The sequence below is a fragment of the Rhinolophus hipposideros genome (genome assembly GCF_964194185.1).
Source record: "Rhinolophus hipposideros genome assembly, chromosome: 8".
Classification (NCBI taxonomy): domain Eukaryota; kingdom Metazoa; phylum Chordata; class Mammalia; order Chiroptera; family Rhinolophidae; genus Rhinolophus; species Rhinolophus hipposideros.
Genome location: NC_138054.1, coordinates 37,292,688 through 37,310,357, shown reverse-complemented (window position 1 = coordinate 37,310,357; position 17,670 = coordinate 37,292,688). Strand labels below are relative to the sequence as shown.

The window sequence follows — 17,670 nt, the reverse complement described above, 5'->3', positions numbered from 1 at the left end:
CACTGGAAAAAAAAAAAAAAGAAAAAGTGTTTGCATTGTTGAACTTACATTCTTGTGAGAAGCTGAGAAATTTTTAAAAAAGAAAAATAAACCAGGGGGAGAAAAAGAAAAGCAGAATGGAGGTTGATCTGAGGAGGCTTTTCCCATATTATGTCTAAGATGTCTAAGCCTCAGTGAAGTGAGAGAGGGAGCCCTGAAGACTTGGGAAGATAAGATTTCAGATGGTTGGAATGGAAAATGGAAAAGATTGTGGTAAGATTGCACAGGGTCTTCTAGAAACATGTAGAAACCAGAGTAGTTAGAGCACAATGAATGGACACAAAGGGTAGATTAGATAGGATGATCAGACTACTAGGTGGTTGCTCAATAAATAGTAGAGTTTTCTTTACCATATATTTATTTAAACTAATCTCCACACAATACCTAATATTCCAAAAGTTTAATAATAATTTAGCCATAGAATGTTGAACACCCTATTTCTGTATCTTGCAGAAATAATGAAAAAAACTATTTATAATTATATAACAGTTTACAGTTTAACCAGGTGTTTTCTCACCGACTTTGTTTAATTTGACCCTCAAAAGGGTCCTGGGAAGTAGGTATTGTGTTCAGAGGCTAAAAATTGGCTAGAGATATATTCAAGACTAACCATTAGTAAGTGGAGTAGCACAGAATCAAACCCAAAACTTCACGCAACAATTTATTAAACAAAACGTTAGTTGAGCATCAAGTTAGGGATAGATTTTGTGTGAGGAGCCAGAGATGCTCTGTTAAAAATGTAAAGAATCTGCCCTCAAGGATGATAGAAACTCACATGATTTTAATACACTCAGACAATTGATTTAATGGGATATATGCAAAACCCAACACTTGGGTCAGCAGTTGGAGCACTGGTGAAAGACTAAATTAGAATGGAGTGAATCTGGGAAGACACTGATTGAGCTAAAATTGGAGAGATGCCAAAAGGTTTTTTAAAGAGGTCAAGGTATGTGAAGAAAATTGAAACTTTACATCCATTTCCCCCCAAAATAGCCAGGAAAATGTCCAATCCCTTTCTTGTAGGAAACCAGATTATCCAGAGGAAACAGAGGGCCTCTAGAAATGGGAAGCCAGAATCAGCTGAGAGGATGAGTGTCATTCAAAAAACGGGGAGAAATACTGCGACCATTAAATAAAATTAAGGTAAAAAAAAATTAAGGTTTTTAGTGATAATTAAGTATACAGTTGAAATAAAAATGTTAGCAGAATAAAAACATTAAAAATGGAAAACAAAATAAAACTAAAAAAGAATACCTAGAGTCTTGGCTGGGAAGTCTAATTTTCGTGTAATAGGAATAACAGGAAAAGAGAACAGGAACACTGGAGAGGAAGAAATTAGCAAAGATATAATATTACAAAATTCCCTAGAACTGAAGGCCATACATTTTCAGACTAAACAGACTCACATAATGCCTAATAGAAGTAATGAAGAATGAGCCACACACACTTTCATCTTAGATCAGAATTCTGAGAATAAAGATAAGATCTCAAAAATTTGAGAGAAAGGGACTGATTGATTACACGCAAAAGACTGAAAATTTTAAGTAAAATATTAATTGCATTAACTTCTCCAGGTTAACCTTATAAGCTAGAAGACAACCTCCTCAAGTTCTAAAAAATTTTGAAGAAAAAATATTTACAATTTATAACACTAGTTCATGAAATTTACCAAACAAATGTTAGGATAAAATACCTTAAAAAATTGGTCTTCTGTGCACCTTTCTCAAGAGCCACTGATGATATGCTTTAAATGTAGACATAAACCAAGAAAGCGGAAACATTGGCGCAAGGAAATACTGAATCTGTCACAGGAGAGAGGAGAGTTGCATGTCCAGGATGATGCTGAAAGGCGTGTTCAGACTGATAGCTGTGCCACAGACTGAAGAGTAAACCACCTGGATAAGATTATGTTTACAGAGACCTAGGTAGGATGCCTTCAGGACATTCTATTAGCTGATACATAATTTTATGTGTCTGACTATTTTGCGAGAAGATATATAGTATGTCAGAAAGTTTAAGAATGAATTAGTAATGGATAAATAGAAATTTAAGCAAGCTAAATTAGAAGAATTTACTAACACCAGGAAAATGGTTCAGCCTCGTGATTCAGCTGTGAATAACACATACTAAATTATAATGATATGCACGTTGAAAACAGATTTAACCAAAAAATTGAGGTAAGCATGGGAGGATAGATAGTTGGGGGAGTTTTTGTATCACAGGGGAAGATGTGTGTAGGAAAACTATATTTACATTTTCCATAGATGAAAGTCAATAGCTAATACCTATGTTTTAGAAGCTTAAAATAAGAGGCTTTATTGAGTTTTTGGTCAAAGAGATACTGGGCCAGTGGTGAGTGTTTTTCCCTTCTTTGTATGAAGCCAGAAACTTGAGCCTATTTGTTAGTGGAGACACTGGCACTAATGTTAAAAGATCCAGGAGAAATGAGATAATTGATGAAGCGTAATTTTTTGCGAGGCAGCTGAAGGAGGGATTCAGGGAACAGCATTGAGCAGGAGAGCATCATAGCTGCTGAAAGCATGGATTCTGGAGGAAGACTTCCTGGGAATAACATTTTGTTCTACTAGTTTACTGCAAGTGACCATGGAGAATTATTTCATCTCTCAGAGTCTCAGTCTCCTATCTATAAAATGAAAATAGTAATATGTACCTGTGATAATAAGTTGTTTTTGATTTTTACATAAAGAATGTAGAACGACGTCTCATATAAGCATTGTTAAAGTACTGGTTACTATCATTATTATTAATATTATTATGACAATGACTATTAATATTCCTTTGAGGTAATACAGAAATATATACTAATTGGTGAAATTACAAAAAATTATTAAGGAATCAGGAAACTGAAGGTGTTATATATGAGATAGTTTCGATTTTCTCAGAGAAAATGGATTAGGATCCAAATTTTGGTAAATGGAGTAGGATCCAAATTTTATTCTCAGGGAGAGGGGAGCCATGGATTAGACAGGTGTGTTATCAAGGAAAGTGATGAAATTTTGTAATGGTCATTATTTTGAGTTGGAAAAAGATTTGAACAGAGAGGTGGATTAAGGACAATAAAGTTTTCCCATTAATTATGGTGAAGAATTTTTGTTTAAATGTGTCTAGTTGCTGTGTCAAACAGATTGGTGAAATGGATTGTCCTTGGCATCTTTTCAGCTGCCAAAACATTCATTAATAAAACCTCTACAAAAATCATCAAACTATGTAAAAGAACGGTGTTGGGTTTCTAGTGTTAGAAATATCATTTGCATTAGCATCTGAAAATATCTAAGTTTAGTTTCCTTTCTTATACATTTCACACCTAGTTCTCTCAACATAATACCATTGATGTTTAGGTTTGCGCTACTATTTTATTTTCTTGCATTCTCCCGCGCTTAGTTTCTACATTAGATTTTTTTATTTATAGTTTCTACTTACCCAAATTTATATTGTGGGTAAGCATATATGTTTCTCTACTTCCTTCCTTCCCCCATAAACATGTCAATGTAACTGGCCAGCTTCAAGGCTCTCCAAATGGAGCATCAGAGATATTTAAATCCTGTACTAGGACTGAAATTCTACTGAAAGCCCCCCTAAAGCTTAAACTGTAAAAAAGCAGAAATCTATGACTTTTGGGTTTTCTCGTTCATTTTTAGGTATATAAAAGAAATGAATACTTGGTTATTTCTAATCACATTCTTTTATTATATGGTTTTAATTATATATGAGTTTGAAAAAAGATTGAGAATAATAATAAAATAGTAAAATGGTCTCAGTTAATTTCTTTACGAAATATTATAAACGTTTCTGTGATTTTGTTTTAATCAGCACCCAAATCTGTACAAATATTATTTTAAATGGCAATTACTAACCAAACACTGCCTTCATTACACAAGTGACATTTATCTCTTTGACACCGATACATTTTTATAACTCATTTCTTAAAGGTATAGAGACTCCAAAATGAACAATGTATGTACTTAAAAAATAAAACTAAAATATAGCTAAATTTCAGAGAATCAAGTATGTGAAACTCTTTGGTATTTGTTAGACAGTTTAAAGAGCACTGAAAGTATGAAATTATTTTATAGAAAAATTAGTTTTAACCACTTTATTATTTTAATTTTGAATCTGTATTTTTAAACTCAAGAACTCACATATAAAGTGACATCATAAAAAATATCTACTTCTCTGAATGTTTCATGATCATAATAATCACCAGAAAAACAACTTACCTTTATGTGACTTAATGTAAATGCTATTTTTTCAAATTCATACAGTGTGGGTGGGTTCGAGCTAATTGAGACTGAAATTATTGATGAGATGATTCTTTCTTCCTCTTCCGAATTATCATAACTTTGAGGTTCCAATAAGAATTTGTCAGATGATGAAAACAAGGGACCAATATTCTTATAATATAAAAACACAACTGCAACATTGCCTATCAAACAAATAAGTACATTTGGTGTTATTTTTGTAAAACAGAAATATATAAACTATTAAAATAAACATAACAATTGAACAGACAAAATTTTCACTCTAAAAGAGTCATACAAATACCCAGATATTGAAATTTGGATCATAATAACTCCATGCCTACGTCATCAAACTGTATTAAGACACATTCTTTGACCTTTACATTTCTGAAACTGATCATGGACTGTAGCACCCCCTTTGCACAAACTATATTTAGGAGAATAATATTCCTAGGTAAATTTATATCCAAGTGTTGACTAACAATCAAGGTGAAAAGTATAGTCATATAAAAGATAAATTAGTTGTTACTTTGGTATGTGTAAGTACATGAGTTAGAAAGATACAGAGAGAAAATTATCAGAGACTTAACAGTAGTAAGAAAGTTTAGAATTGAACAGGTTGTGAGATCTCACTGAGTTGAACCTCATGCCCACTGAAATGTTTTCTATTTAATATTGATGGCATATAACTAGGCAGTCTCAGGGTAGGAAATTTATTATTTTTCAAGGCGGTCATTTATCTGTACCATTCATTCTCTCCAAATGCAGTGCATCAATCAGCATACACGTATAACCCAATATTAGAAAGGACCTTCATCAGTACAGACTATCACGTGACTATTTTTTTCTTAGCTTGGACATTAAACTTATATTAATGGATCTCAAACTGTCTTGGTTTTTGTAGCAGCTCATTATCACTAATATTAAGTATGTGGATGACTCAACATCTAGACTTATTATCTTTTAAATTTCTGTTGTTATTTAGGTCATATTCCTCCTCTATTTATTGTACAGAATTATGGACACTAAATTTTGGACTTTACATTTAGAATTTACTCTTGGAATCAGGAGTTCTGCTTTTAATCATTGCTCCTACTTGTGTGGCTATGCATAAAGCAGCTACTTTGAACTTCAGCTTTCTCACTTATCAAATGATGGAAGTAATAGTTACTCTAGCTATTTGTTAGGATAAGGTGGAGACCAAATGAAACAGTACATGAGAAAGTCTTCTACAAAGTTTGACATACTATATTATTATGATCATTGTTATACTTATTAACTAGAAACATTATATGTTTGTGTCTGATACTTGGACAGCAGAGGAAGAACTCCATCATATTCATTTGTTCTCTCAACTTTGTGATATTACCAAATAATTTAAAAAGCATAAATTAAAATCATAAACACAAATGTTGCTAATAATGAAAATAATAGACTGTGGAACAAAGCTGGAACTTTGCATATCACAACATTGCATTAATAAATAATGTTCTTTGGATATGGTTATGTGAGCTAGAAGTTGCCAAAGTGCATTGCTTGTCATATTTTCCATCTTACTCTAAAAAGGACTTACATAGAGTATTTCCCTGAACTTCCAGCTTAGAAAACTGATTATCAAAGAAAGAAATAATGTTAGTAAAACATGGTTGGACTAGTGAAATTATGATGACTCCAGGAGATGACAACTAGCCCAGACTTTCTATGGACACACCAGGGCCTTAAGCAGAACCCAGAAATTTTTTAGGTCAACTGGAGCTAGTTCAGTTGATGAATGAACCAGTTCATGCAACAGTGATTTCTCGGAGGTTGTAATAGGAGACAGTCAAAAATCCAATGAAGCACTAAAAAGACATGATAGATTTTTAAAATCATTTAATTACTCTATTCTTTCTAAGGGAAAATATTTATTTAACGTCAATTTTTGACTAGGGAAAAGGAGATTCATGCCACATAGAATACTCCAAAATCCATTTTTGACTCCTTTCAGAATACTGTCGCAGTATTTGTCCATTTTCATCATTTTGAACCTCTTAATTCCCATGATTTCTCACTAATTCTAAGTCTGATCTAACTTTTAACTCTCTTATGAAATCTGTACTTTCTCTTAGTAAATTAGGGGTCATTCATTCATGATAGGGACTAAAATTCAGCCTATAGAAACGATTAAAAAATCTACCTGTGCCTCCCTTATTTTTCTACTAATCACACTATGCAGTTTTTAACTAATGCATGTTTTTATTGACTTTGTCAATAAGTGAATAAACACATGTAGACATCATTGAGTGAGTTTGATCAGTTTGTTATTCTTGCCCTTATTTTTAAGATCCAACCTTGAGGAAAACAAATTTTCTCCTTCTGCTTTTTCGAGAGCTGATGTTATTATCCCTTTCAAATGTCAGAGTTTGCATGCATGATCATTAAACATAAGAAAACTACCATGTACTCAGACAGGATCTCTTCGAGACATTAATTCCATGACAATTTTATCATCTGTCACTATGATAAGTATTTTCAGTGTCTTTATTTTCAACTTCTGATCACTTCTCAAATCTTTGAAAATATAACAGTTTAACACATTCTTTGGATTTGCTCCTAAATATTATATGTGTTCTTGGTTAATTAGAATATGATGCAATATGGAAGAGCCATGGGTTCAATGGCAGTATGGCTTAGCTATTTTTGCTTTGTTTTAAAGCCATCTGTTTCTTACTTTTGAATTAAAAAACTGACAAAAAATGGAGAGTATACTATCTATGGATTAAATAAAAGTCCCACATTAGTGTTATAAAAATTGTTTTAAAAACACATTCTTCTGAGAATGAATGCACAAGATTCTTAATAATAAAGACAACATATCTGTTTATGAAATGATGTCTATAAAAGAAACCATAAGTGTGTGATTGCATATATTTTTTATTTGTATTTATAACCACCCATACATTCTTGAGAAAATATTATAATTCATGTTTTCCCTGGGTAATATATTTTGAACTATAGGGGAAGAACAACCACAACAATTCTACTATCAGCAGAGATTTTTTTCTAAGTGCATTGCGCTAAGAGAGCAGAAATATGATTAAATTAAAAGAACAAGCTGCTAGCTTGCCTATGGTTATGTGACAAGGAAAAGCTGGTCAGGGCCGATTTCTTTGTCAACTACCTCCCTTCCAATGTTGGCTCTATACTGTATGTTGATGGACTTAGAGACAAATCTGTTAAATTCCTTGTGACCTAGTTCCATTACCTGTAAAATGAGGAAAATAGGTTAGTTATTAAGCTACCTGCTAGAACTGGCATTTTCTGATTCCATTTCTTAAGAAATCCTGCCTTAGTTGAAGAGTGTAGTGTACAAATACTAAGAAATAGCAAGTAGAAGAGAAGTCCAAGCCTAAACAATAACTTTCTACCTTTTTGAACATTATCTCTATTTGTCTTCCTCACACAATCACAAATCTAGGAATATGAAGAATTATTGAAGAAAAAAACATTTAAAACTCTATGTAAATTATATTATCTATTGACTACTGCAAAACAAGTAGTAAACCCATAGCTCCTTGTATATTTTCCTTAAAATCTTAACAGTATCAGACAGTTACAGATGTTAGATGTAAGACAAGAAGGATGTACATGTTGTCAGCTAAGTTTCTCCCCAGTTATTGAAGAGGCTTTCATTTCTCCATTGTCTGTTTTTGAATCCTTTGTCAAAAATTGTCTGCCCATGTATATGTGGGTTTATTTCTGGGTTTTAAATTCTATTCCATTGGTCTGTGTGTCTGTTTTTATGCCAGGACCAAGCTGTTTGGATTATTGTTACTTTGTAGTAAAAATTGAAGTCAGAGAGTTGGTACCTCCAGCCTTGTTCTTTTTTCTTAGGTTACTTTGGCTATTCAGGGTCCTTTGTGACTCCATACAAATCTGATGATTTTTGTTCTATTTCTTGAAAAAATGCCATTGGGATTATATTAAACCTTATTGCTTTTAGTATTATGGCCATTTTAACTATGTTGATTGTTCCAATCCATGAACACAGAATATCTTTCCATTTCTTTGTATCTTCTTCAATTTCTTTTAAAAATGTCTTCTAGTTTTCAGTGTATAAGTCCTTCACCTACCATGTTTCCCCGAAAATAAGACCGGGTCTTATATTAATTTTTGCTCCAAAAGACACATTAGAGTATATTTTCAAGGGATGTCTTATTTTTCATGTACAACAATCCGCATTTATTCAAATACAGTCATGTCATCTTCTTCTGGAACATCGTCATAACGTACTAAATGTATCTGTCAGGCTGACGATCTTAACTGGGGTTTATTTTCAGGGTAGATCTTATTTTTGGGGAAACATGGTGCTTTGTTAAGTTTATTCCTAGGTATTTTATTCCTTTTGTTGCAATTGCAAAATGATTTTTTTCCCATTTCTTTCTCTGAAGTTTCATTTTTCGTATATAGGAATGCAATGGATTTTTATACATTGATTTTATATCCTGCAACTTTACTGTATTTGTTTATTGTTTCTAAGAGTTTTTGGTGGAGTCTTTAAGGTTTTCCATATAAAGAATCATGTCATCTGCAAAAAGTGACAATTTAACTTCTCCATTTCCAGTTCAGATACCTTTTATTTCTTTCCCTTGTCTATTGCTCTGGCTAGGACTTCCAATACTATGTTGAATAACAGTGATGACAGAAATCTTCTTCAATAAATGGTGTGGGGAAATTAGAAAGCCACAAGCAAAAGAATGAAACTAGACTGCTTTCTGTCACCATGTACCAAAATTAACCCAAAATGGATCAAAGACCTAAACATTGAACAGTTTGTGAAACAATAAATTGCATAGAAGAAAGCATAGGCACTAAACTTATGGACCTTGTCTTTAGAGAGGATTTTATGAATTTGACTCCAAATGCAAGGGAAGTAAAAACAAATATAAATGAATGGGACTATACCAAACTAAAAAGCTTCTGCACAGCAAAAGAAACTATCAACGAAATAAAGAGGCAAACAACTGAATGGGAGAAGATATTTGCAAACAACACCTCCAATAAAGGGCTAATATCCAAAATATATAAAGAACTCATAGAACTCAACAAGAAAAAAACAAAACAAAACAAACAAACAAACAAACAAACAAAAAAACACAGAAAACCATTCAATTAAAAAATGGGCAGAGGACCTGAACAGAAAATTCTCCTAAAAACACAATGGCCAACAGATATATGAAAAAAAATGCTCAACATCACTAGCTTTAGGGAGAATAAATCAATACCACAATGAAATACCACCTCATACCTGTTAGAATGGCTATCATCAACAAGACAAGTAATAAATAGTGTTGGAGATGCTGTGGAGAAAAAGCAACCCTCATACACTGCTGGTTGGAATGTAAATTGGTACAGTCACTATGGAAAACAGTATCTAGGTTCTTCAAAAAATTAAGAAATACCATACATCGCAGCAATTCATTTTCTACTCCAAAAATCTGAAAAACATTTATCTGTAAAACTATATGTTACCACTATGTTCAACGCAGCACTATTGATGGCCAAGACATGGAAACAACCAAAGTGTCCTTTGATAGATGATTGGATAAAGAAGATGTGGTACATTTACACAATGGAATCTTACTTGGCCATAAAAAGGTGAAATACAGTACTGCCATTTGGGACAACATGGATGGATCTTGAGTTTATCATGCTGAGTAAAATAAACCAGAAAGAAAAAGTCAAGAACCACAGGTCTTCACTCATGTGTGGGATAAAAAACTAAAAGCAACCAATACACAAGACAAACTAAAACTCAGACAGAGACAACAGTTTAGTGGTTACCAGAAGGTATGAGGGGTGCAGTGGTAGAAGAAGGAAAAGGGGGTCAAATGTATGGTACTGGAAGGAGAACTGACACTGGGTGGTGAACAGACAATGCAATATATAAATAATGTATTATAGAAATATACACTTGAAACCTATATAATTCTGCTAAGTAATGTCACCCCAATAAATTTAATAAATAAAAAAAATAAATAATTAAAAAAACAAAAAGAAAAGAAAATTCTCCCCAGGTATTTATATCAGGATAAAAATCTCAACTACAAATAAGGAAATTCTGTACGTAAACATAAAATATTTTTCTATAGGAAACAACACACGTTATATGTACATATGACACAATCAAATGCATGACAAGTATTTATTGCAAATCATTGACATTGTATATAAGATTGTCAAAATACTACCATTTGAATCATCTGCAGTTTTCCTCTTTGGAAATATCTTTATGTAATCTCTGTCCACGTTCATATGGGGATGTATATGTTTCATGTGATGTGAGTCAAAAAAGAAAACTTTGAGAGCTGAAAGAAAACCATGAATATCATAAATTCCTTGAAGTTAGTTTAATCAATGCTTTTATTTAGTTGAAGATAATTTCATCTGTCAATATTGGACTTCAACTTTTTATTTATGGCAAGTAGAATGAACATATTCTGAACATGTTTTCACATTATAATTTCTATCTTAAAATCTGATTCAAGTTTAAATTTTTTATTTTACTACAACACTCATGGTTTATATTTATTAAATTAAATAAAAGATAAAACATGTATGAATGCAAGAGAGCTATATGTCATAATTACTAAAGCAAAGAGTAGGATCTATGATGTCTTAGAGGATGATGTCTACTATAAAATTTACTATCTAGAGATGGATTGAATTAAATTCTTAAGGGATAGTTTCCTTACCTGGTATTTTTTCACCCTTCTCATGCAGGCACGTCATAGAAATGTACACTTTTACATATGTCACAATGTTTACTACCTTAATTTTGAGTTAAATGGTGAATTCAGATGAGATAATGATTTTTGTGTATCTGCTGTTGCCTAGCAGGATGTCACCCAGAAAATATAGTAGAGATAGAGGTAATGATTATTTCAGAAAATGTACCTTGTTTCCTCAGAACAACTTTATGGGCATCTTCCATTTGATCCAAGATTCCTAATGTTTTACGTATGAAATTGCATAAAGCAGGAAACATTCTAATTTAATATGTTGATTGATTTATATTATCAAAAGGCAAAGAATTCCTAAAGAGAAATTTAAATATACTACATTCAGAAAATCTGTCTGTCACTATCCTTGGTCAAGGTAGATCCTAACAAGTCATGAGATGACTAACTCAAAATGGCAAAGGAGTAATATACTCTGAGCATTTAAGTGCTAAGTAATCCAGGAACAGGAAAAGGTGGAGATTGTAAGAATGAGGCAATGCTTATGTAGTCATTGTTATTATTCATCCTTCATTCATATTGCTCTTGTAATATGCATCACCATTCATTTCTACATTGATAAAACAAATGCCAATTTCATTAACAGTATTTTAGAGACTTTCCTTCCTTTTTGAGAATGGCTTGTTTGAAAAATACTATTGCTTTGAAACTGACCGGGGCTTCTTACCTACATCACTTGAATTAGTATCAAACTGAGTGGTCTTTTGGAAGTTCTGAGAGACACTTAAGGTAGCTTGTTCGGCCACATGCATCAGTTTTGTAAGATGAGTTCTTCTACGATTTGGAGGTAACTTGTCCCAAGCTATAAATGTTTCCCTTTGAACAAAATTATTCACAGTTTTTATAAATTCCTGTGGAAAAAAAAAGTATCTTTTAAAAATGTTGGAATATTACATTAATCACAGATGTAAGGAAAATTTTAAAGCTCAATAATACTGAGTTAAAGTTCAAAATACTTACAGCAAGAGTTGAATTAGAAAGGGTGTCCTTGTCTGAGTTAGTACTATTCATGTAACCCAGTAATGGTGATGATTTTGCTAATATTTCTATATATGTAATTATATCCATCGGTGAAAGATTTTTTACAGAATTTCTATAGACTTCTTGCAGCAAAGCCACAGGTTGGTCTATTCGTCTAATCTGAACAAAAATGAGTCCAGAGAAAGGAAACCAGTTTAGAGTACTACTGGATCTTTTCAAGAATACAATTTGCATGTTAAATTTATTCTGAGTATTGTTTTCTTGTCCTATACATTAATAAGTTACCAGATTAAACCCAAACGATAACATGCAGCAGTGAAACCTGAAATTATTTACAAAAGGCTGAAAAGTACACTTAAAATCGTAGAAATTAGTTCAGAATAGGAGCAACATGCTTGAATTGATAATTTTTAAAAGTAGCTTTTGAAAGTTATAATAATCATAACGATATGAATTAGATTTTAATCAACCAGAGAAAATTCTTTACAATGTGATAAAATGGAAATTTGCTTTAGCTGATTGTTAATTAGTTATGTTGAGATTCACCCTTTCAATCACATGACAATAATTTTATGGATGTCCTACTTTTTATTTACTCTTTGAAATATTTACTTTAGAGTACAAAATCTAGTTTCATTTAGCTATGGCTCTTTAGAATGTGGCAATGGGCCTGGGGTCAAAATGTGTTTTTCCTTTTTTATTCATCAACTTCCTTTACATGTTGAAAAGAATTATCCAGTATATTGAATAGTTTAAAAGTAGCATAAGTTAAATAGATTCTTCCTCAATAGTTTGGGGATTTTCTAATTAATCCTATTGTGTCTCAAATAAAATACTTTGATCTCTGTATGTAAATAGTTTCAATTCTACATGAAGTTCAACTGCTTGTTACTGTTTTTAAAATTTGAGATTAGAAAAATTTTAATTAAAACCAAAATATTAAAATAAAATATATTTTTAATTCGACTAGTCTACTTACTTTTGTTAATGTTTTGTCAATATTTGCAGCAATACAGTCATTATCTAAATAACAACCTGCATTCACATTTTCTGTAGAAAAAGAAAATATATTATACAGTAAATTTTAAAATATTTTTCCTAAGATGATTATATTGATTCTAAAGATTTTTCTTAGTTATTTAAACATTTAAAACATTTAAAAATTTTATTCAAAATAAAATTAATTCATTTTTATTAATTAAAATACACACTATTTTATGAAAAATGTAAGAATGTAGTTAGCCTAAAGAAAGCTTTTAACTACATAAAATATGTGATATACATCTTCCATTAAATGAAACAATATTTTTCTTATTTTATTTTAAGACAATAAAGGATTACTGGCACATTTTTTTAGAAGGTGTAGCTCTTTGATACTTCACAACTGTGTACTATATATTTTATATAGTTCTTTGGTAATACATAAAATTTAATAACATAATTTACCTTGGCAGTAAGTGCCATCATTAGGTGTGAACTTTGTGTTTCCTGTGGATGTCTGATAACCTTCTTTGCAGGAGCAGTTATACCCACCATCCACGTTTTCACATACTGCATGATCACCACAGGCAACTGATTCACTACACTCATCTATATCTGGAAATATTTGAAAAATTAGCTATTTTATTTAGTACTCATAATTTTGCTTACACTGTTAATAATATTATATACAGTTAGTGATTTCATATCAAATTTTACAAAAACGCAAGGAAAATCCCATCATTTGGAAAAAAAAAAATGACAGAGCAAACTTGGCTGCATATATTTATTTAACCCTGATTTGGCCAATCCATTTTAACAATGTATTAAAAATATTATTCACAATCTAAACTCTTGAATTGTTTCCTGAATAGCATGATTCATCAATAAAGTCATTAAAGAAATTTTCATCATTGACTATGCAAAATTTAGTTCTAATTTAATAAAAACCCAATTTTTAAAATACTTTGTTTTCTAGTATTAAACTACATTTATTATAAAAATTCAATTTAGATAAATCTGGAGGATAAAAAAAGAGTAGCCCCCTTTCTTTCCAAAGCTTCACTTCTGCATATTAGTTAACTTAACATTTAGATGTAGCATAATATGTGATTCAACTCCCTTAAAATTTTACCACAATTTATTACTTTAGTTCAGGTTATATTCTATGATGATTCTTAATACATACTTATTTTAGATAAAGCAACAAATTGTACAGAATTAACTCTTAGATTTTCAGTAGCCATAATTCAAAGGCCACAATAAAACTTACAGATTTAAATTTATACTCTTAATTTAAAATTTTATATACTACAGTGAAATATGTCTTAAAGTCATAAAGTATAAATACTCTGACAGTAGGCAGAATTCCAATAGAGAAAGAGTGCAAGGAACTGAAAAGTACAGATTGTTACTTTAAACTAATACAAAGATTTTTGTGTTCCCAGCAATAGCTCTGACATCTTGAGCTACTCTATATTAATGAATAGATCTGTACTCTAAAGTATACAATTTGATTTTTAAACAACTAATAGAGGTTCACAATACCATTTGCCATAAAAAGGGGGGAGTGATCATAGTCCAATTTAGAAACACCATCTAGTTAGTTTTCTTAAATATAGCTGATCCTAATTTTTCACTTTAAAAATGCAAAACAATACAGGAAAGCATTAAAACTCATACCACCAAAAACTGAAAAATGACAATAACATCTTGCCAGATTCTTGAAGAAATTTCTATTAGCTAACAGAGGTGATGGTACCAGATTTAAGAAGACAATGAAAGGATCTGAAAAAAAGGTAGAAAATCTTTTGTTCTTCTGCCAAGTCTATGTATTCATGATCTGTACTACCCAGAAATCTGAGTACACTATTTTTAAAGAAATAGAAATGTTCTAGATCTTCACTCTCTTCCTATCATTTCTACATATATGTGTTCAGAAACTCCAAAAAAAAAAAAAAAAAGGAAAAAGAAGAAAAGAAAAAGAGAGAGAAAATAAAGTAGCCGATGAGTAATTGCAGGTTGACTCTTTGAATATGGAGAACCACTGGAGAAAGCATTCCTTAGAATATGGAGAACCATTGGGGAAAGGTTGTGCTGAAGAAAAGAACCCAGGTGGGAGAGCAGACTAAGGTTGTTATTTTTCATGAAAACAATAAAGTGATGGAAAAAAATATGATAAAGCAAAAGACTAGTCTTTTTTGGAGCATTGCTAAAGAAGTAGCATGTGCTGTATCCAAAAAGGGAAAACATCCCCAAAAAAGGTGTGAACAGACTGATGAAGTATCATAAAAAGAATAATATCTTTCATGGATAAGAAAGCTATGTTTTTGAATGCCCACGTTTCATGTTTTTAGATGCCTTCTATGGCTTAACAGGAAACCAGGTGTTGATTTTCTCAATTTGAAAATTATTTAAAGGTGCAACATTTCTTGGGAACTGTGTCCCACACCCAATCATTGAACAACATACAAATCTTGGCTCTACAAACTCAATTTCCATCTTCCCGCCTGTACTTTGAACACAGGTGTACACAATCTTGGTACTCACAACTGACTGTGTTTCAGCTTTCCTCCCCACCCTGTGGTGTTTATGTTGGGGTCTCTGCTCTAGTTGAAGTCCTGCACCATCACTCACTCAGCTAGTTCGTATTCCAGGATGTCAGACTTGGACCAAGTAGGGTATTTCAACTTCTGAATTCACCAATTAATGAAATGGTAATCTGTAAAATGAGGTAGTAATCCTGGGAGACTAGCATTCAAAATTGGGTGTATGCAAATTTGAATAGATTGACTCCAAATGTTACAGAATTAAATATCCTACCAAAGTAATGTTTTTCAAACTTTAATTGTCTCATCAATGTTTTCCAAATTGTTTATACTTTTCTTGTTTATACTTTTTATCCCCATAACTTTTTTCTAAAATGTGGACGTGAGGTTTATTATCCTTTTCACTCTAGGCCTCAGAAGTAGAGTTTATTGAGTTTAACTTATTAATAAAATGTGTGACTACCACAACCAGCTGTGCCTGGGTAGTCAAAAGCTTCCACTACACTCAATTTAGTAATACAGAGAGAATCATAAAATAGTGAAACAATATTCCATGCCCAAATGGGATGAAACTAGCTTAGCCACCATGAATGGGACTGCCATTTTGCAGCAAGATCCACACTGACTTCTCTTGCAATCTCCTGCAGGGCCTAATTGGCTTGGATCTAATAAAACCACTATGGAAGCTCACTGCCTATATAATACTCATTAGCTTTGTGACGTTGGGTAATACTATAAAAAATATCTTTTAACTCCAAAGTATTCTTTTTCCTAACAAATGAGAAAATATATGGTGTGTGGAGTAGTGCCTAAGATGTAATAGATACCTGATATTATAAATAAAAATCAGGTCCACTGATCCTATTTATATGTTTTCATAATAGCAGGAGCCCTATGAATATGTAGGTTTAGAGAAAACAGATTGATAATGAGTGTCTCATTTGATTGCCATGTGTTGGTACTTCCCAGAGCTATACAAGAGAAAAAGAACGCTCTCCTCCATTTTAATGAAAACTAAATTGTTACTATGTAATTATTTCTGTTGGATTAGAATTGACCTACCATTCTATTTTTTTTTTAAGATTTTATTGGGGGAAGGTGAACAGGACTTTATTGGGGAACAGTGTGTACTTCCAGGACTTTTTTCCAAGTCAAGTTGTTGTCCTTTTAATCTTAGTTGTGGAGGGCGCAGCTCAGCTCCAGGTCCAGTTGCCATTGCTAGTTGCACAGCTCACCATCCCTTGTGGGAGTAGAACCCGCAACCTTGTAGTTGAGAGGATGCGCTCCAACCAACTGAGCCATTCGGGAGCTCAGCAGTAGCTCAGCTCAAGATGCCATGTTCAATCTTAGTTGCAGGGGCACTGCCTACTATCCCTTGCGGGACTCGAGGAATTGAACTGGCAACCTTGTGCTTGAGAGCCCACTGTCCCATGTGGGAATCGAACCGGCTGCCTTTGGAGTTAGGAGCATGGAGCTCTAAATGCCTGAGCCACCGGACCGGCCCCTGACCTACCATTTTTGATAACTGATCCACTTTTTCCACTACCAACCCAACACTCGACTTAATACTGCTAATTTTATTTCTCTAAATGTAGGCACATCATAAAAATCATTTATTTGTTTTGGACATCAAAAAATTCATTTGCAATTTTTTCATTAGTAATATTATGCTTTTTTTAAATGTCTGTAGTAAGCCAACCCAGCAGAATATTATCATAATTTTCTTTTAAAACATGGTCATATGATTGTTTTGATTCTTATAATTTTCATCAATAGCTGAATTTTCTAAAGTTGTTTAAGTCACAGACTGCAAAGAAAAGATAAAATGTTCAATTACTGGAAATAATTTGCAAAGACAAAATTGAATAATTAATGCTATTCAAAGCCAGGAAGAAAATCTGAAACTATCAGAGTAACTAAGGCGATAAGACATAAAAAAAAAAAAAAAAAAATACAAGCTGTAAACGCAGCTCTTAAGCATACAGTAAACATGAAGGAGTTCTTGGGTTCTACTCATTTGGTCTTGGAGAGTCGCTTTACTAATGGATGCCACAGTATCCCCACTTGGGAAATGTGAGTCTAAAT

General features: G+C 32.3%; 1 protein-coding gene across 2 annotated transcripts in view; it reads right to left on the bottom strand.

Annotated features, from left to right (window-relative positions):
- ADGRL4 (adhesion G protein-coupled receptor L4) overlaps positions 1–17,670 on the bottom strand; it is a 105,907-nt gene that overhangs the window by 35,047 nt on the left and 53,190 nt on the right. For both annotated transcript variants that reach the window (XM_081057096.1, XM_081057097.1), the window contains exons 4-9: positions 13,505–13,654; positions 13,038–13,108; positions 12,038–12,217; positions 11,745–11,928; positions 10,529–10,645; positions 4,278–4,483 (exon numbers count right to left, since the gene is read on the bottom strand). In XM_081057096.1, coding sequence (XP_080913222.1) covers positions 4,278–4,483; positions 10,529–10,645; positions 11,745–11,928; positions 12,038–12,217; positions 13,038–13,108; positions 13,505–13,654 — 908 coding nt within the window. The remainder of the gene's footprint in view (positions 1–4,277; positions 4,484–10,528; positions 10,646–11,744; positions 11,929–12,037; positions 12,218–13,037; positions 13,109–13,504; positions 13,655–17,670) is intronic.